Genomic DNA, 20673 nt, shown 5'->3' on the forward strand with positions numbered 1-20673 from the left:
TCTGTTGAATTTTAGCCATTTGAATAAAGATCGGAAGGCAGTGTGGAGGAGGGGAAAATGCTGACTTTGGAGGAAGGTGGACCTGAGTTTGAATCTTGGTTTTGCCACATCCTAGCCTGTGTGATGTGGACAAACAGCTTGAAATTGGTGGCCCAGTTTCCTTATCTGTAAAGTGAGAGCCATCGTAAGATTTTCCTTATAGAGTTGCTGTGTGATTTAAATGAGGAGCAGGCCCTACGGTGCCTGGTGCATAGCAGCAATCAGTTGCTGGTGTTCCTCTCCTCTTCCCCACCACACTGAGAGAAAGAAATGAATGCGTATTTGTGTTTTGGGGTGGAGGTTTCATTGACCCAAGAAATCATCATACCTTGATTGTTTTCAAGTTGTAAATTGTGTTAAAGTGAAAAAGAAGACCTGGTCGTGGTAAAAGCCAGACCCTCACGGAAGGGGCTGGGGGATTCACGTGCCAGTGATTTGGGGTGAGACTGGGTATGACTTTTTCCCCCAAAGTCAGGTGACTTTTCTTGCCTTTGTACACCATTGACCCCTCCCTCTGATGATTAGAATTTTCTCTGGAAATTCGTACCTGAGCCATGCATGAGTAATAGGCACAGCGATGTCTGCCACCACAGCACCCCCTGGCCAAGAACAACTGGGTGCTTGGATTTTCTGAACCATGACTCCCTGTATCAGGATGATTTATGCATGCGCCTTGTAAAACATCTTTATAAACTTGCACCAAAAGACACAGGAAAGAAAACAATAGAAACATGTATGCCCTTTTAGAATAACATTGGGGAAAATGCTGTCCCCTAAGGAAAGCTGAGAGCACACTGGGGACAGGTGGCTGGGGAGGTTTGCTTTTATATAGAGCATTAGGACAAGGAGGAGGTGTAGTCACTGGCTGCCATGACATTCTCCTTCCCTGAAAATGCGTCTCAGGCTATGGGAGACCATCCTGTTGAGCAGGTAAAAGGGACTCACTTTGCCAGCAGGAGGGAGCAGCTTGGTTCCTGCGATTCTGCCCAGGTGTTTCCTGTCGATGAGCGTGCACTAGCAGGGAAGCGTTCAAGCTCTGGTTCTTTAATTGTTTTTATGGTTTGTTCTATTTGTTTTTGTTTTGTTTTCCATTTTCTCCTCCATCCTGTTTCCCAGGGAGCCCTTGAGGAGCAGCTGACTCTGACCGGGGATAGTGCCTACAATGCGCACTTTGGAGAGACCATTGCCAGCCTGGATGATCTGGACGACGATGGCTTCTTAGGTGAGCGAGTGCTCCAGGTTCTCGGGGCCCTCCAGCTGCAGCACGTGGCTCAGCTTTGGAGGGGCAGCCTCTCCTCCGACTGTCTGTCTCCACTGGCTTGCTCCTGGTCTCCGGGCCCACTCCAAAGGCCCATCAGTGTGCTGTGGGGAGAGAGGACGCTCTTGGAGATGCTGTCTGTGTGGACACTCAGGGTCGAGCTTCCAGCCCACTGGAGTTTTGCCTCTGTGTAATCCCTTCTCACCAGCTCAGTGTTCTTTGTTGTTTGCATGGGAGCAAACCTTGAGAGTGGTCCATCTGGGGCTTCTTATGGCAGAGAAGCTTGGACAGCTTCCTCCTGCCACCAACTCTCCTTGTTTCTGAGCCTTCGATGCTCCATGACACACTACCATGTAGATGGGGAAATGAGTGAGGAGAGAATTAGAGACCTAGACATCTCCCTGATTATGGCAGCAGCTGGGTTGCCTTTTGAAACTGTGAGAGTGTGTGTGTGTGTGTGTGTGTGTATGTGTGTCTTGGGAGGCGTAGAGGCATATGTAGTGTGTGTGCATGTGTGTGGGTGTGTGTGTTTTGGGAGGCATGGAGGCATATGTAGTGTGTGTGTGCATGTGTGTGTGTGTGTTTTGGAAGGCATGGAGGCATATATAGAGTGTGTGTGCGTGTGTGTGTGTGTGTCTTGGGAGGCATGGAGGCGTATGTAGTGTGTGTGTGTGTGTCAGGAGGCGTGGAGGCATATGTAGTGTGTGTGTGCATGTGTGTGTGTGTTTTGGGAGGCATGGAGGCATATATAGAGTGTGTGTGTGTGTGTCTTGGGAGGTGTGGAGGCATATGTAATTGTGTGTGTGTGCGTTTTGGGAGGCGTGGAGGCATGTAGTGTGTGTGTGTGTGTCTTGGGAGGCATGGAGGTATATGTAGTTTGTGTGTGTGTGTGTGTGTGTGTGTCTTGGGAGGCGTGGAGGTATATGTAGTTTGTGTGTGTGTGTGTGTGTGTGTCTTGGGAGGCGTGGAGGCATATGTAGTGTGTGTGTGTGTGTGTGTGTGTGTGTGTGTGTCTTGGCAGGCATGGAGGCGTATGTACCTAGGTCTGTTTGGACAGCAGTGCTCCTCACAGCCTCTCGGCCTCTCTCTCTCTGTCTTGTCTGAGCCTCTTCTCCTCGCTGCACACACAGCATACAGACGTCGGGAGGTGGAGCAGCCACGTCACCAGGGAATATGGTGGTGGAGGTGGGGCATTCCTTGCCCGGGCCAGCCATCCAGACGTCTTCAGTACCTCCTACCGCTGCCACAGAAGGCTTCATTTTCCTCCCCTTTGGCCTCGCTTCTGAAGACACATGGCTTTGTTAGAAGCAAGGGGAAAAGTTAGGAAGCTCTGGGCTTTGTTCTAGGAGTTACCAGTTTGTCAGAGGAATGTTTCTTGTGTGTGAGGTGAATGCCCTTCTCTACGTTTCCTTCACCCAGGAATAGAGTTGACTTTCTCAGTTATGCAATCACCATTGTCTATGGAATTCTCCCTTATGGAAATTAGGGCAGGTAGATTATATTTGCATTTATCTTATTGGATGGGTCAGTGATTTTTCTTATGAGCAGAAGGTAGAAACTTTTTTGGAATTAAACTCTTAGCTTCTATAGTCTTTGCTGTACTTTTATTTTTGAGATGGAGTCTCTTGCTCTGCCCAGGCTGGAGTGCAGTGGCACAATCTCGGGTCACTGAAACCTCTGCCTCCCGGGTTCAAGTGATTCTCTTGACTCAGTCTCCAGAGTAGCTGAGACTATAAGTGTGTGCCACCATGCCCAGCTGATTTTTGTATTTTTAGTAGAGATGGGGTTTTGTGATGTCGGCCAGGCTGGTCTTGAACTCTTGACCTCAGACAATCTGCCCGTCTTGGACTCCCAACATGCTGGGTTTACAGGCAGGAACCACACCACACCAGGCCTACATTTTTTTCTGCTAGGGGATCATGTGTCTAAATTAATGCTTGAACAATCAACAACCAAGAGTTTCTGGTATCCAGGGGCTCGAACAAGATAACCAGAATTCAGGAAGCTGCGCTTATATTATCCATGTGGCTTTTTAACCCATAGCTGTCTTTCTTCCCTCAGATGTGGCCATTGGTGCACCCAAGGAGGACGACTTCGCAGGGGCGGTCTATATCTATCATGGTGATGCCGGTGGGATAGTCCCTCAGTACTCAATGGTAATTGGCATGGGAGTGATATGGCAACTGTTCATACATTCATTCAACAAACATGTATGGAACCTTCATTATGCACCATGCCCTGGAGGTACAAAGAAAAACAACATCTTTCTGGCCTTGACCTTCCCACCTTTTAGTGAAAGACACAATGAATATTGCTTATTAAATACTAAGAAAAGCATTCTTAGAATTCCAGTTTGCTCATACTCAGGGGTGCATTTTGCCTAAAGAAGATAATTTTCAACTCTTAGAGCCATTTATTTATTTATTTATTTTTCCATTCCCATTTATTTTTGGCTCTTGGGGCAATGTTATCTTTTCAATATGAAAAAAAGCAGCAAGTTCAACACAAAATAGAAATCTCAAATGTAGAATAGAACAAAATCAAGTGTGTGTGGGGGGAAGCAACAGCAAAAGGAAATATGAGATGTTGCAAAAAAGATGGAGGGTCTTATTTAAGAAAAGAAGGGAAGCTTTCTCTTTTTGGTGACTCCTTTGTCAACCATCTATGCTAAGCCAAGGCAATATGTTTTTAAATACTATCTAGAAGGACAGTGGTCCATGGTGGAGAGGCATGAAACTGCTCATAGGCTGCTGTCCCAACTGGCCTTAAAACCAGGAGCCGGTTAGGACTCTGCCCTTGCACCCCAGGCCTGGGAAAATGGAAGTGGTGAGTTCTGTTTTTTGCCGTATCAGCTTGGTGTTCAATCTTGCTGATGGTGTCAAGCCCAGCCCATGGGAAAAAAGGAAGTCATGCTCTTAGCAGAAGCACTGTCAGGATATTTGAGGATGTCTGCGTGTGGAGTGGCACTGGCTCAGGTCTTGCTCCCAGTGGGTCAGAGACAGAAGGGGACACACACAGAAATTTCCAGCAACAAATATTTATTTCTTGAACACTTATTACGTCCTAACTACTTCCTGCTCGCATGTATGTATTTACATTTAAATTTTAAGAGGCAGCATGTAAATATAAGTACAACTTCTACATGAATAATTGTCCTTGTGGCAGATGGAGATAAGCTAATTAAAGGTGGCAGGCTGGTTTGTTGTCATTCCTGCTTCAGATCCCCTCTCTGCTGGCCTCCTGCTGAGCCCAGTGCTTCACCTGCAGGAGACAGGGCTTAGGGCGGCACTGGGAAGAGGAGGGACTGTTTGTGGGTGTGTGCTCTGCCCTTTATCTTTAGTCCTTACAGCAGCCATGAGATGGTCCGTTTATTATCCACTGTTTACCTCTGAGGTGACTACGGCCCAGGGACGTCATTGAACTTGCCCGAGGTCGCAAGTGGCAGTATGGCCACAGCACCTTTGCCAGTCTGATGCCTGCAACTTTGACTGTCACCACCATTCTCAACTCCAGATTGCGAGAAAGAGCCCTCAGAAGCTCAGGAGGGAAGGGTACAAATACGGAAACTATTTTGCCATGAGGCATGCATAGTCTGAGGGGCATTTATCTATCCAGACCGTCCTCTTTTCATTAGGAATATGTAACGGTGGGGTTAATGCACTCTTTGGCTATTCAGCCCACAAGGCAGGAGGAAGGGGTTTGGGCAAAGTTTGGGGGCCACATCTGAGTCACAAGAGCTGCCCTAGGCTGTCAGGGATGCTCGTCCCAGTGTGACACGGAGCCCCGTGCTCGGGCGGTGGTCAAGGTCATTCTGCATGCACCCTCCGGGAAGCTTGTTTTCCTGGACCTCGGAAGCTGATCACACAGGGGGCAGCCTGTGGGAGACCCTGGCCTCCCCTCCTCCAGGGCCCTCCAGTGTTTTGTTTGGTTGCTGGGTGGAATCCCTGCAGAGAGCTACAGTATAACTCTTGTGGTCAGCATGGAGCGTCTTCAGTAGGAAGCAGGGATAGCAGCTGGACCAGCCTGCCTTTGTCAGCATGCAGGCAGGCTCCTTCGCTGTGACAAAGAGAAGTGCTTTTGGGCCCTTAATGAAAAAGACAAAGAAGCAACCATGATTATACTTTTCCAAGCTGCTAATATGTATATGATAAGGGCAGTGATTTAAATGGAAAAGCAATCCTTTCATGGCAGATTCTTGCAGGCCCAGGTCCTGGCCAGAGCAGGCATCATGTGGGGGAACTAGAGGAAGGGATCAGAAGCAACTCTGGGCGGTGGAATCGCTTTGCTTTGGCCCAGATTGGTATTATTTCTGCTGGGTAAATTGTGAGATCCGGGCCTACACTTCTTCCTCATTGCTCTTGAACTCTCTCTTGAGTTTACCAAGGAGTGTGTTGATTTTGAGATCCTCGTGTGCCTTTCCCAATTTGAGAGCCCTCTGGGCATGTGGTAGCCCCTGTGATCCTTCTCTTGCTGTAAGGGACACGGCATAGAAACCTGGTCAAGTGGAGGTTTCCAGGGCTCCTGGTTTTCATTTAGGGTTATTAGCACTGGGCAGACTTATCTTCTTGGCTTTATAGCATAATGGCCTGCAGATGTCTGTGGAATAACTTAAGCCTGCATCACCACCCCCAGATGGACCACCCCTTCACTCTCCCCCTCGTCGCAGCCACAGCATACACCTTAGAAATGTAGACCCAGGGCAGGCTGCTGCTAGAGTTCTTGGACTTCAGAGCCAAGAGGGTCTGCTTCAAAACATGGCTTTTAAGAAGTGTGCAGACACACAGACATGTTTGTTTAGACAGAGCCTTGTGGGATGTAGGACTCTGCGGGTTAGCGTGAAACATTTCTTTAGTGTTTCCTGCAGTGTTCTTATTTGTACTTTGATGCCTGCACATTTCCTGTTGGATGGCTTAACTGAGGATGGCAGGCAGCCCTCTCTGATCACTTCTAGGAGGGTTATTTGCAGTTATCAGCAGCTGGGGTCAGGGGGCATCCCTGGTGCCTCCATCTGTAGATCCTGTGGAAACTCCCCACTCCCTGCCTTCCTGACTTCTCTGCAGGATGACTCAGTAAAGAGAAGGGTAAGGAAAGAAAGTCAGAGTGAGCCCCTAGATATCTGGGAACCTGGTTCTGTTGTGCTTTGAAAACGAAGCATTTCTCTTATCCTCCACAGGGAGGGCATCAGGAGATAAGCCTCCCCGAGGGGATCGTGCAGATAAAGGCAGAAGGAGTAGGTCATACCCCAGAAGATGGGACATTTCTGATTCAGGAAGTTCAGTATCTTTGTGAGGAACTGTGTCACAAGAATGTTATGCACAGCTTCAGTGTGCAACAAAGGCTGTTTGTACCACAAATATTGTTGAATCAGTGCTGCCTGTGTGGGCATGTGATGAACTCAATGATGAATGAAAAGTGAGCACAGCCAGGAGTGGTGGCTGAAATCCCAGTTCCCTGGGAGGCTGAGGCAGGTACATAGTTTGAGGCTTGGAGTTTGAGACCAGCCTGGGCAACGTGGCGAGATCCTGTGTGACAAAACATGAAAGAGCTGGGTATACTGAAGCATGCCTGTAGTCCCAGCTACTTGGAGGCTGAGGAAGGAGGATCACTTAGGCCCAGGAGTGGGCTGTGATTGTGCCATTGCATTCTAGCCTGGGCAACAGAGCAAGACTCCATCTCTTAAAAAAAAAAAAAAAAAGAAAGTTTCATTTTTTTAAAAAAAAAGTAAGCATAGATGCAAGTGTGTCTCATGGTGAAGTTGTAAGCTCTGGTTAGTTGAGGGGGCTGTCTTTTAGAGGGGAGGGCATCTTCTTCAGCTGAGTTTTTTAGATTTCCTACAGTTTAAGGAGGTTCAGGACCGTGGAGTTCTAGATTTACTAGGTAAAACTGTTCACTCCTGTTTGCAAAGCTCCAGAATCTATAGATCTGGTTGGCTGGATGGAGAGGAAGTTTCCACATGGCCATCTTTTCCAGTTAGACATGTTAATTACCTGTCTGTCTAGGGAAAGTCTGTGTAATGTGTACCTCTTAGGAGCGGGGTGTTAAATACTTAGTACATATTTGGGAAGAAAGATAGAAGGTAAATATGTTCTTAGAATTTCAGCCAGCGACACTTGTGTAAAAACAAACAGAACCTCCATTAGGAATGGAAGTTAAACTTTATCCATTTTGAACTTCAACATGTCAAAACATTATCACAGTAGTCTAGGTGGATTTTTTCATTAGCACACAACTTAGACAAATTTTTAAACGATGACATTTGGCCAAGGCAAGTCGTAATAAAGGAGTATGTGGTCTTCAACTGTCTGCGAAAGACTTGCTGATCACATTAGGATTACTTTTTTTTTCTTTCCACAACTTTAAGGCCAAGTGTCCTAGGGAAGCTGGAACAAAGCAGTCACAGTTCTTATTTGTGACTGTGGACCTTTTCTGTGACTCCATTTCCCTATTATCTGTTTCAGAAACTGTCTGGGCGGAAGATAAATCCAGTGCTCCGGATGTTTGGCCAGTCCATATCGGGAGGGATTGATATGGATGGGAATGGCTATCCTGGTAAGCTGTTTTTCTTTAAGGGCACGTGAGATAAATGAAGATAAATGCATGAAGTAGAATAATTTTCAGTCTGGTTAGCAATCATCACATCCATTTAGGATTAGGACAGTTCACACAATAGAATAGGGTGTTTTGCCTGGTGTTCAATTTTAAGGTGAAAATAATGTTGACATTTATTTTGGAGTTTTAAAATGATCTACTCTGAAGGGCTTAGCACCAGGAGGGTGGATTTTTATAGTGGTTTCTGTGGCAGTAATTCTATTGAAGAAAAGCACTGGCCACATCTAAAATTGTGAATAGTGAAACCTCCTGTTTTCCTTTGCACTTAACCATATTCAAAGACTTCTTACTCTTGGAGGGAAAAGGAGCAGCATCCCCCCAACCGTGTCTCTTGCCCTTACTCTTGAAAGAAAATTATTGAGGAAGGTTTGGAGTAAAAAGAAAACCATGTCCTCTTGTGCGTGGACACAAGTAGACTTTCACTATCCGAAGCTGGCTTGGCTTGGCTTTGGGGTGAATTAATACCTGTGGTGGTTGTGGCTAACTGGATGAAAGGACACGATTTCAAACCCAACCCCAAGTGATACCTGGCTTAGGTCAAATTGCCTGGGTGGTGGAGTAGTGGTTCTTCAGGTGTTTCTGGATGGAGTGGCGTAAGGTGAGGAAACAACTGTAAGAATTTGGAAACATCCAGAAAGGTCATGGAATTCAGGAAACATTTCTCTGAATTTTGTACACAGCTTTCTTTTGAGAAACATTTCTTTCCACTAAAATTTAAGAAAACGAGTGCAGTCTTATATGAGGACATCACATTTGTGTATTTTTGTATAGATAGAAGTTTTGACATCCCTCAAAACTACAGAGCCAGGAGGAAGAGTGGGAATAGAAAGAAGTCACTGTTGGCCGGGCGCGGTGGCTCACGCCTGTAATCCCAGCACTTTGGGAGGCCGAGGCGGGTGGATCACGAGGTCAAGAGATCGAGACCATCCTGGTCAACATGGTGAAACCCCGTCTCTACTAAAAATACAAAAAATTAGCTGGGCATGGTGGCGCGCACCTGTAATCCCAGCTACTCGGGAGGCTGAGGCAAGAGAATTGCCTAAACCCAGGAGGCAGAGGTTGCGGTGAGCCGAGATCGTGCCATTGCACTCCAGCCTGGGTGACAAGAGCGAAACTCCGTCTCAAAAAAAAAAGAAGTCACTGTTGAAGCTTTTGTCCCAAGATAGATCCTCGTGGGTCTTTTTAACTTTGAGAAAGCAGTTCTTGTTCTGGGCAATTTGTGGCCACCCCCAAATAGTATCTTATATGGGTTTAGCATTTAATATGTACAAAATGCTTCCATATGCAATGTACATCTCACAGTGACCCCAGCAGGTAAGTAGGATAGGGTGTTTCCCCCATTTTATAGACAAGGATGCTGAGATTCGATGTGAGGGACTGCCCAGAGCCTGCAGGGCACGGGGGACCCAGCCTTCCCAGTGGTTCCGCTGCTTTTCTGTAAATGTGAGGTGAGCAAGGTGTTCACTGTTCACAACAAATCTGAATTTCTCATCTTGTGTTTTTATAAGGAAATTGACACATTTATCAGATTCTTTTATTTTCAAACATACGGCTAATTTAAAAAGACAACTGGAAACAAAATTAATAAATACACCCAAGTGGAGGCATTGTAGGAACACTGTAATTTGTGGATTTGCCTTTTGTTTTTCCTGAATGAGGGCATCATGTAGATGCTCAGTGCATTTAGTGATGTACAGATCGAGACCCTCTTGGACTCAGAAGCTTGGCTCTGTGAAGCAGTAGTGGGAACTCAGGCCAGGGATTTATATCGCCGGGTTGCGGTGGTGGGAGAAAGGCATAGAACCACTGGAAGAGTAAGTACTTCCTAAATTAAAGTTATTTAGGAACAAACATTACCAGTTAAACCAGGGTCTTGGTTTATAGCTTAACAAGTATTTTCATAAATTTTCTGACTTAAATATCTAATTTCATATGTTTTTTTAATATTTACTATAAATCTAGTGAGTTATGTAACATTAATGAATGTTACATAATGACTAATAAATATTTTCTGATTTAAATGTAATGAAATATTGTCAGCTTTTGAAGAAGGTCCAGGGGATAGTTATCTTCATTTTACAGACATACCGTGAGATGCTCGGGTCACATAGAGTCAGGGGTGGAGGGTGATGACTCCATGTACTTCAGAACCTAGAGCATTTTCCAAGGGTCACGTTCTCTAATTCACTGATGTCGAAAGAAGTATAAACCATATGTGTAATCTAAAATATTCCAGTAATTACATAAAAAGATAAAACAATGAATTTTAATAATGTTTTTAGCCCAATATAGCCAACATATCATTTCAACATAAAACCAATATGAAAGTTATTAGTGAGGTCGCTAATGGTTCTCTATACTGGGTCTTTGAAAAGCATAGTGTATTTTATACTTACAGCACCTCTCCACTGAGACCAGCCACGTTTCAAGGCCTCACTAGCCTGTGTAGTTGGCCCCCACGTTGGAGAGTGTGGCTTCCATTCTTACTACATTGTTGTGTAGCCTAGACAGTGGCCATCAGAGGGTTCTCTGGCCTCCAGGCTGGGCCTCCATCCTTGCAGAGTGCCCTTCCAGGGGGCGGCTGGGTAGGGGCTTCGGTAAGTTTCTGAACGCTATAAACTTCTCATTTCAGATGTCACTGTTGGAGCCTTCATGTCCGACAGCGTGGTTCTTCTGAGGTGAGAGGCATCACCCTTGCTCCTTGGATTGTGCTGTTCACGGGGAGGGATGGAGCCATTCGCCATTCATGGGCTCTTCCCTCTGTCCTGTTCCTTGTCGGCTGGAGGTGCTTACTAAGTGGAAATGCTACTTTATTTTCTCATTCTAATTATTCCCTCTCCCAGAGATTCGAGCTGTGGCCTTGAATGGCTTGTAGGTATGAGATGATAGCATCCTGGGAGCTTCTAGGTAGGGATTGGGGTAGCCTAACTCTTAAGCCCTAAAGCTATTTGCCTTTGGCCAAGAACCTTCCATAATGTGCCATACAAAAACTTTATTATTTCCTGTGGGTGCTGGGAAGCACTGTTCATTCTGTCTCTTCATCTGTACACCTGCTTTCTCACCTGTAGTCATTCTGCAGCACCCCAGGGACCGGGAGCCTCCTGCCCATTAGACAGCATGTCATTCCCTGTTGGCAGCAGAGCTGAGAGACGTGAGCTGAGGCCCAGAGCTTGCTGAGGCCCGTGCAGTCTGGATTTTTCCTGCAAAGGCCAGTGGGCCTCCGCCACCATCTGTGAACCCTCTCCAAGTATTTCTAGCTGTATGAGTCAGAGGAGGCAGAGTTACACTTAGGAGTGGGAGCCAATTCTTAGGTTTTGTTAATAACCTGATGGCAGAACTTTCTAAAATAGACTAGTAGAATCTCGGAGCTGGAAGGGATCCCAGAGGCCATGTAGTTCCACAGCCCAGATCCTTATTCAGCAGTATCTTCTGTGGGTCTGCACTGCAGGGCCACACAGCCTCCTGTTGGAGCGAGGTGCCCATGAGTGGGAGCCCAGTTACTTCTAAGGGAACCAGCTTGCCCCGGGGAAACGTTAAATCTTGAATTATTGAAGAGGAAGAAGAGCCTTGAGGCTGAGTGGGAACTCAGGGACTGGGTGGCCGGGTTCAAACCCTGACTCTGCCCTAAGTAGGTGACTTTCCTGGGCAAGTCCCCTGACCTTTCTGTTTCAGGATTCTCCTCTGTTGGCCAGGACAGCAATACAGATGCTCCTCGACTTAGGATGGGGTTATTTCCAGATAAACCCATCCTAAGTCAAAATGTATTTTCAACTGAGGACGGTTTTACCCAGATGTAGCTTCATTGTAAGTCGAGTGTGTTGCATTCCTATGGCTTTCGTACGGTTGTCAAGTTGAAAAATCGTAAGTTGAACCATCATAAGTCAGGGACCATCTGCAGTACATGCAAAATGTTCAGGCTGGGCGCAGTGGCTCACGCCTGTAATCCCAGCACTTTGGGAGGCTGAGGCGGGAAGATCACGAGGTCAAGGGACCGAGACCATCCTGGCCAGCATGGTGAAAACCCATCTCTACTAAAATACAAATATTAGCGGGGTATGGTGGTGCACACCGGTAGTCCCAGCTATGCAGGAGGCTGAGGCAGGAGAATTGCTTGAACCCGGTAGGCAGAGGCTGCAGTGAGCTGAGATCACACCACTACACTCTATCCTGGTGACAGAGCAAGGCTCCATCTCAAAAAAAAAAAAAAAAGTTCAGAACAATGCCTGGTTTAACTGCTTAACAAATGTTAGCAAGTTTTATGTAAATTGGGTTAAATTTGCCTCCCTAAAATTCTGCTTCTCGGGCTTGTGTCTTTTACATAGCAGCCCTCCCGTATCTGAAGGCGGCAATTGAGTACCCTAAGTGGTGACTTCCCTAAGATAAGGCCTCCCTGGTTCCTGTAATTATTTCCCAGGTGACTGGATTTTCACTTTCTTTATCAGCCCTTCCTCTGGGTAACACAGCCTCTGTCTCCAGATGACAGGGTAGATTGTGAAGCCAGTTGCTCTGCTGGGTGCCTTCATGTCTTCTTCGCTCTCTTCCTGATCCTGAGCACCTTACTTTGGCTTGTCAGGATTCTTCTCAAACAAAACACGCTCCTCAACTTTTCACAGTTGAAAACAGGCCCCCTTAAAACCGGGGCCATCTGGCTGGAGGCCCATCATATAGACTCTGCTCTCTCACCCTTCTTGTGTTTTTCAGTCTTTCTGCTGTGAGCTTCAATCCAAAGGGGCTTTTCTTTTTCTCTCCATGGTGAGGGGCAGCCTTCTCCAGGGGTTTGCTCACATATGGATGTGAAGTAAAGCAAGGCAGTTACACAGTGGGTGGGAGACCCCAGCCTCCAGCCTGGGCTGAAGGGTTGAATCTGGTGAGTTGGAGCTCAACAGGGACAAGCATAAAATTCTTCAAGGAGAACCCCAGGGAGAGCGCCTACCAAGAGAAGAGGCCTAGGAGAACCCCAGGGAGAGCGCCTACCAAGAGAAGAGGCCTAGGAGAACCCCAGGGAGAGTGCCTACCAAGAGAAGAGGCCTAGGAGAACCCCAGGGAGAGCGCCTACCAAGAGAAGAGGCCTAGGAGAACCCCAGGGAGAGTGCCTACCAAGAGAAGAGACCTAGGAGAACCCCAGGGAGAGTGCCTACCAAGAGAAGAGACCTAGGAGAACTCCAGGGAGAGTGCCTACCAAGAGAAGAGGCCTAGGAGAACCCCAGGGAGAGCGCCTACCAAGAGAAGAGGCCTAGGAGAACCCCAGGGAGAGCGCCTACCAAGAGAAGAGGCCTAGGAGAACCCCAGGGAGAGTGCCTACCAAGAGAAGAGGCCTAGGAGAACCCCAGGGAGAGTGCCTACCAAGAGAAGAGGCCTAGGAGAACCCCAGGGAGAGCGCCTACCAAGAGAAGAGGCCTAGGAGAACCCCAGGGAGAGTACCTACCAAGAGAAGAGACCTAGGAGAACCCCAGGGAGAGTGCCTACCAAGAGACGAGACCTAGGAGAACTCCAGGGAGAGTGCCTACCAAGAGAAGAGGCCTAGGAGAACCCCAGGGAGAGCGCCTACCAAGAGAAGAGGCCTAGGAGAACCCCAGGGAGAGCGCCTACCAAGAGAAGAGGCCTAGGAGAACCCCAGGGAGAGCGCCTACCAAGAGAAGAGGCCTAGGAGAACCCCAGGGAGAGCGCCTACCAAGAGAAGAGGCCTAGTAGAGAGCCTGGGGAGCCCTGCCCCTAGGGAGAGACCTAGGCGAGAGCCTGGGGAGCCCTGCCCTGAGCAAGAGACCTAGGAGAGAGAATGGGGAGCCCTGCCCTGAGTGAGAGACCTAGGAGAGAGCCTGGGGAGCCCTGCCCTGTGCAAGAGGCCAAGAGAAGGCCCAGGAAGAGCGGTCAGGCCACGGCAGCTGTAGAGGAGCATGTAGGGATGTCGTGGTCCTGGTAATCCATTCTCTTATTCATTTGGCTAAAGTGTATTAACCTTTCGAGATGCAGCCACACATCAGATATGGGGGATTTGATGGGGAACCTGACCTAGCCCCTGACCTTAGATTATAGCTGGGGAGCCATTTGCAAGTGAATAATAATGCAACCAATATGGTAAGCTGCTATAGCATGCCTGGCACGGTGTGAGCTCTTCATGTGTGTTCATTCTTTGTTGTTTTCTTTTTATATTAAGGTAGAATTTGCATACAGTAAAATGCACCAATTTGAGTGTATGGCTCCATGAGTTTTGACCACTGCATATACTGTGTGACTACCACCCACCACGATAAAGAACACTTCTGTCACCGCAGAGTTTCCTTGTGCCTCCGTCGAGTCACACCCCTCTCCTGAGAGACAACTACTGTTCTGACTTGTGTCACCCTAGATGCATCTTGCCCATTCTAGAATTTCACATCGATGGGAATATACAGCATGGACTCTTGTTTCTGGCCTCTTTCAATCAGGGTGTTGCCTTTGAGATTCATTCATGTTGGCGTATTGCTTGTTTTTCCCCTTACTGGGTAGCATTCCTTTGACTGAATATCAGTGAGTTTGTTCATCCAGCCTCTTGTTGACAGAACACATGATAATTCTTAGTCTTCTTAACAATCCATGATGTAAGTGGGGGTGTTATCCCCATTTCATGGGTGAGGAGACCAGGGACATGCAGGGCTTATTAATATAAAAGGGAAGGTGATTCTTGATGGGGGCAGGTGCTGTGAGGATTGTAAGGCAGGGTGGGCTGGGCACGGTGGCTCACGCCTGTAATCCCAACACTTTGGGAGGCCGAGGCGGGTGGATCACGAGGTCAAGAGATCGAGACCATCCTGGTCAACATGGTGAAACCCCGTCTCTACTAAAAATACAAAAAATTAGCTGGGCATGGTGGCGCGTGCCTGTAATCCCAGCTACTCAGGAGGCTGAGGCAGGAGAATTGCCTGAACCCAGGAGGTGGAGGTTGCGGTGAGCCGAGATCGCACCATTGCACTCCAGCCTGGGTAACGAGAGAGAAACTCCGTTTCAAAAAAAAACAGGGTTACTTGGTTGGGCAGTGGTGTCAAGGTCAGCAGAAAGGGCCAAGCAGAGTGAGGCCTGAGACTTGTTGGAGGTGGAGGGGGAGGTCAGGGGTGCCCTTGGCCGTGGTGGCTCTAGAGAAGTGATGGGGCAAAAGCCAGGTGACTGTGGGTGGGTGAAGGAAGAAGCAAGAAAAGACAGTGACTCTTGACTGCCTCTCCAGAAGCTTGGCTGCAAAGGGGCAAATGGGACCAGCAGGTAATTCAGGAGGTGTTTGAAGGATGGGAGGCTCTGGGTCAGTGATTAGGCCAAGAACGTCTTTGAGCCATGTGCTGGTCTCCCAAGTCCCTCACTCTCTTGGAAGAGATTAGAGGTGGTCACTTTCATCTTCACCCTCATCTGTGTGAACCCTGATGCCCTGACCCTATGCCTACCCACAAGGGGCCTGGAGAGGTTGAAGAGACAAGAGGAGGATGGGAGGCTGCTCCAGGGGTCAGGGATGCGGTTGGTGAGAGTGATGGAATCTGCTTCACGGGCTGGGGGTGAGGGGCCCTCATCTTCTGAGCCAGGCCCCAAGATAGGAATAAGGTCAGGGCGAGGTTCCATCTGGTATGCGGATGAGGATGAAACGGGGTACCCACCCTGGTCTATTCCAGGAGGACATGGGAATCAGGGAGAGTGGGGAAGGCTTCAAAGACAAGCTGGAGTTCCTCAGAGATGGAGCAAGGTGGGGCAGGCAAAGGGGTTGCTGAGCAGGTCTGACAGGCCAGCAGGCTGGGTGTCTGCAGGGGCTGCAGTTGATAAAGTCCTGGGATTCAGCTGAGCAGCAGTGAACTAGGAGGCCTGGAGGCATCAGCTGACTACTAAGTAGGGCCCTGGCTTGGCTCGGCCTGGCCTGACAATCAGATTTTGAGTTGCTTTAGGTTTTGGGTGGGACTAGAAAAGCAGGGAGAGCTCGGAGACCACGCACGTGCATGCACACGTAGATATGCACTGCCCATCAGTCCTAACTGTCCTAAGGGCAGGAGGCCAGAGGTATGTGGGCTAGGAATGCCCTGGGCAGCAGCTAAGAGAAAACCTGGCTGAGGCTTTCAATTATATGACCCCAAATTAGCTCCCTGGAGGTAGGTGGCCACAGGGCTGGCTCAGAAGCCTAACAGTGTCACCAGGGGTGAAGGCTCTTTATCTGTCCTTGCCCTGCAGAAGGCCAGGGCACCTTGAACAGCACATCAGAGGGCATCCTCACCGGTTGTATTATTTACCTGGAAGTGAAGTGTCAGGATTTGAACTGCCGGCCGTCAGGGAGAAGTGTTCCAGCTGCCCGCTTCTTTAAAAAGCACTGAAAGCGCTTGCAGTGCTGTCCTTGGGTGCCCCTTTGCTTTATCTCAGAGGCTGGCACATTTGTAGGAGGGATTGGGAGACACAGTCTCTCCTGCCCCCAGGAGTGTGGCTGGCCCCCTCTGCCCTCAGGAAGTTTGCTTCCCTTGGATTAGCTCGGGGGGCAGGACCTGTGTCAGGGTGATAGGCACCTGGTGCTCCGACATGGGAGGTCACAGGAAGTGATCAGAGGGGCCTCTGAAAGATTTCTGGGCTTATCTTCGTCCAGAAACAATACTTGGAGTTGAAACAAAAAGGTTTAATGGAACTGATCTGGCAGCTGTGGGAAGGCGATGTACCTGTGAGGGTCCCTGTGGTCCATTTCAAAGGATACTGTTTTTCCCACTTCCACTGAGGTCACTGTGTCTGCGCTGCCCACGTCTGTTTCCTGCCCGCCACATTGTCTTCTGCAGAACTCTTCTGTGAGAGGAGGACTCGACCTTCTCCCTGACGATGTGGCCCCTGGGGATGTGCACATTTATTATGGGAACGGGAGGATGAATTTACCAGATCCCAGCCCTTTGGGGGTGCTGCAGGCTGGTGGGGCAGGTTTGGAATAGACAGTGACTGTTCTCCTTGGTAAGTGGGGGCCAGAGGCATGTGTACAGAGCTGGAAGCACAGAGTGGGAGGGTGCCCAACTGTCAGGAGTACTAGCGAAGGCTTCCTGGGGTGGGAACTCTTGAGCTGGCTGCTAAAGGCGGGGTTGCCTTTTTTTTTTTTTTTTTTTTGAGACGGAGTCTTGCTCTGTCACCCAGGCTGTAGTGCAGTGGCATGATCTGAGCTCACGGCATCCTTTGCCGCCCAGGTTCAAACAATTCCCCTGCCTCAGTCTCCTGAGTAGCTGGGACTACAGGCACGTATCACTGTGCCCAGCTAATTTTTTTGTATTTTTAGTAGAGATGGAGTTTCACCTTGTTGGCCAGGATGGTCTTGATCTCCTGACCTCATGATCCACCCGCCTTAGCCTCCCAAAGTGCTGGGATTACAGGTGTGAGCCACCGCGCCCGGCCACATTGATAGGGTTTTATAGGGTGTCCATTGGGATCTGCATGATCACACTGGCCAGGGGTAAGTTACCCACTTTTTGATGTATTTCCAGTGTCCTCTAAGGATGAACCCAGAAGAAAATGGAAAGCCTGAGGTGTTGGCCTCCTTTGAGGCACTGTTATTGTCTGACTTCCGTTTGTCCTGCAGCCAGATTTGCTCTGGGGATCCCACAGTTCCACTGCTTCTCTGTTGACCCGATCTCCCGGCATGGTGGCAGCGGGGGCGCCCCCCTCACCCCGTCTGTGCCTCATGTCTCTTCCATGTCCACCCAGATTTCCCTAAGGCTGTGTTCCCTTGGAGTTGGTGTGGGTCATCATTCCCACCCGCCCTATCACCCTGGCTCTGAGGGAGCATTGTACATGAGGGTCATTGTTCTCCAGCCACTAATGCCCATAATCATCTTATTATGCCAACCCAGTGGTGTGAAGGCTGGGGCTCTTTAGAGGTAAAAAGGTCTCCGTGAGGCCTGGAGGGGAGAAGCTTGAGCGGTAGCTTAGGCCAAGGCTTCCTGAGCAGATGTCTGCAGCGGGAGCCTGATTTACTCTTAGTTTTTGTGGAATGGCCTGGGGAGCCCAGGGATGCTGTCTGTTCATCAAGCACTGGGATGGCGCATGGCAGGGAGGAGTGTGTGGATGTTTGTTGAATTTCATTTAGTTCTGCTCTGAAGTACTTTGCTATTACCAGCTGGGACTCCACTAATCAAGTTCTTTTAGAAAAAATCCCCAATGAATTGGTGAAAATAAATGAAGGGGAAGGTTTGACCAACTGGATGGGACTAGCACATTGCAGTTCATGCTTATGGTGGCAGCCAATGCTTCAGGGGATCCCCGAGTATGTATCTATTTCTCAAATCATGGCGTTTGCTATGGGAAATCCTCTTAAATGTATTCTTATCTCCCTAATAAAATGGAAATCATACTTAATTGGTAAAATTTTAAATAATTACCCAACATCTGGTGGTTCGTTTATGGCTTCAACCAGATGTGTTTTATTAACAACAAACTTGCTTTTATTATTGGGAAGCTAACTATTAATTTACCAGGCAATATGCCACTTCTAAAGCCAGAAAAAAATGCTCAGAGAACAAACTAGCCCTTCTCTCTTGGGATATTTCACGCTTTAATGAAATGCTGGGTTGAAGGCCTGGGATTCATCCTGTTGATATAGTTCCTGTTTGGTTCTGAGAGCTGCTCCTTACCACGCCTAAGTCACCTTCCTCTCTTGCCCTGCAGAGCGAGGCCTGTCATTACAGTGGATGTCTCCATCTTCCTCCCGGGCTCCATCAACATCACGGCGCCTCAGTGTCATGACGGACAGCAGCCTGTCAACTGCCTGAACATCACCACCTGCTTCAGTTTCCATGGCAAACACATTCCAGGAGAGATCGGTAATGAGCCACCACGCGAGGCCTCAGGATACACTTTTAGCTGGAGTGGGCTCGTGAGATACTTCAGATGTTCCCTGTCGCTGTTCCTCCCAGCCGGTTTTGCAGGCAGAAGGCACACAGGCTGGACATCCTTTCCCTCGGAGGTTCCTCCCCTTCTCTTTCCTGCTTATCAACACGTTTCTAATTTCTCACAACCTCCAGCTCTAGGACCAATAATGTTGGACCCCGTGCATTCTTTCTTCAAATATTTGAGGGCCAGACTGAAGCCTCATTGGACCACAGGTCCTGTGGGACTGGTGGAGTTATACTGCCTGCAGCCTGGCCCTTACGGAACATTAGAGCAGTTGGAAGGCAGAAGTGATGGGACTTTGGAGGCTCCTCATTGTGCTTGTAGCATCAGCCAGATGTCAGGGGGCTTATACCATTTACTATGGAATTGGAGGCCAAAGACAGACGGTGGGATTGGGACGCTGGTGTTACAGAGGCTTAGGTTTCTAAAAGAGGGGTGCTGCTTTGGCAGCTCAGAACTGAAAAGAGGCAGGCGTTGCCCTGACAGCTGGTAACTGTCCCTGCCATTTGTCTGACTAGGGGAGAATCGACTTGCTAGCCGAGCTCTAAAGACTGGATTAAGCCCTGGAACAAGATAGGGCCAGTGTTGATTAGAATTCAGACCATGTAGTCACCTGAAGGAAATGAGTCTGGAGCTTTATGAAGATTATAGGTGCTTCATTTTTGTTTAAAAGGCTGATTTAATAATAGAAAAACTCCAGGCAAACAAAAACACCAGCAGGGACCTGGACCTACTGACGTTCTTAGATATTTTTAAAGTCATGGGTGACTCCTTTGGCTCCTTACAGTGTAGCCCCTGGCCTAGCAGTGCCAACGTTGCTGGGAGCTTGTCAGAGATGCAGGACTTTGGGCCCTGCTTTGAACTTCTGAATCCGAACCTGCATTTTCACAAGCGCCCCACAAGACTCCTGTGCACATTTGAGAAGTACTGCTCTGGAGCACACGTGTGCACACGCATGCCACTCGTGCCAAAACATTTACATGAGCTAATTCATTCCTCAGCCGCACCTTGAATATTCTACTTTATTTAATATGTCCATCCTTCTTGGCTGTCTCATTGCCAGTTTCTCTTGATCTTCAGGTATATTGAACAAACTCAACAATTAAACATATTTATTTATATATATCGTTTTTGAAAACAAGCTTAAAAATTTCAACATTGAATCAAATGTACACTAAAACGTGGGCATTGGTTAGGGAGGGAGGATTAACAACTTTTCTTGTGTAGCTCAGTGAGCTCTTGTGTAGTTCCCTCAAGATCACACAGCTGTTGTTGAAGCCACGAGTTGAATTTGGATCTTGTGATATTTCTCACCACCTCCCTAATTGTTTAAGATACTGCATTCTTGAGGAAAAATGCTTTCTGATGGTTCTGGGACTCATGTGCCCTCCACATAATTAGGCGATCTGCCTTCTATCCAATGCCAACTGATGATGTAGTTGGACTTGGTTAAAACACATTTTAGGCCGGGCGCGGTGGCTCACGCCTGTAATCCCAGCACTTTGGGAGGCCGAGGCGGGTGGATCACGAGGTCAAGAGATCGAGACCATCCTGGTCAACATGGTGAAACCCCGTCTCTACTAAAAATGCAAAAAATGACCTGGGCGTGGTGGTGTGTGCCTGTAATCCCAGCTACTCGGGAGGCTGAGGCAGGAGAATTGCCTGAACCCAGGAGGCGGAGGTTCTGGTGAGCTGAGATCGCGCCATTGCACTCCAGCCTGGGTAACAAGAGCGAAACTCCATCTAAAAAAAAAAAAAATTTTTTTTTAAAAGAATGAAGATTCAGTTTGATACACATGAAAACTATTCTAGAACTCTCAAAAAGGGCAAACACAGAAACTTAAAAGGAGATGACACTGGAGATGACAGTCCTGCCCTCATGGAGCTTCTAAAGGGAGTGACAAAGAGTT

General features: G+C 48.2%; 1 protein-coding gene across 6 annotated transcripts in view; it reads left to right on the forward strand.

Moving 5' to 3' along the window:
* The window catches only part of ITGA9 (integrin subunit alpha 9), a 375338-nt gene that overhangs the window by 68480 nt on the left and 286185 nt on the right, over nucleotides 1-20673 (forward strand). For all 6 annotated transcript variants that reach the window (XM_035278480.3, XM_035278481.3, XM_054247151.2 and 3 more), the window contains 5 exons: nucleotides 1156-1261; nucleotides 3359-3453; nucleotides 7756-7846; nucleotides 10539-10584; nucleotides 18539-18693. In XM_035278480.3, coding sequence (XP_035134371.3) covers nucleotides 1156-1261; nucleotides 3359-3453; nucleotides 7756-7846; nucleotides 10539-10584; nucleotides 18539-18693 — 493 coding nt within the window. The remainder of the gene's footprint in view (nucleotides 1-1155; nucleotides 1262-3358; nucleotides 3454-7755; nucleotides 7847-10538; nucleotides 10585-18538; nucleotides 18694-20673) is intronic.

The sequence above is a fragment of the Callithrix jacchus genome, chromosome 17 (assembly GCF_049354715.1).
Source record: "Callithrix jacchus isolate 240 chromosome 17, calJac240_pri, whole genome shotgun sequence".
NCBI classification, from domain to species: domain Eukaryota; kingdom Metazoa; phylum Chordata; class Mammalia; order Primates; family Cebidae; genus Callithrix; species Callithrix jacchus.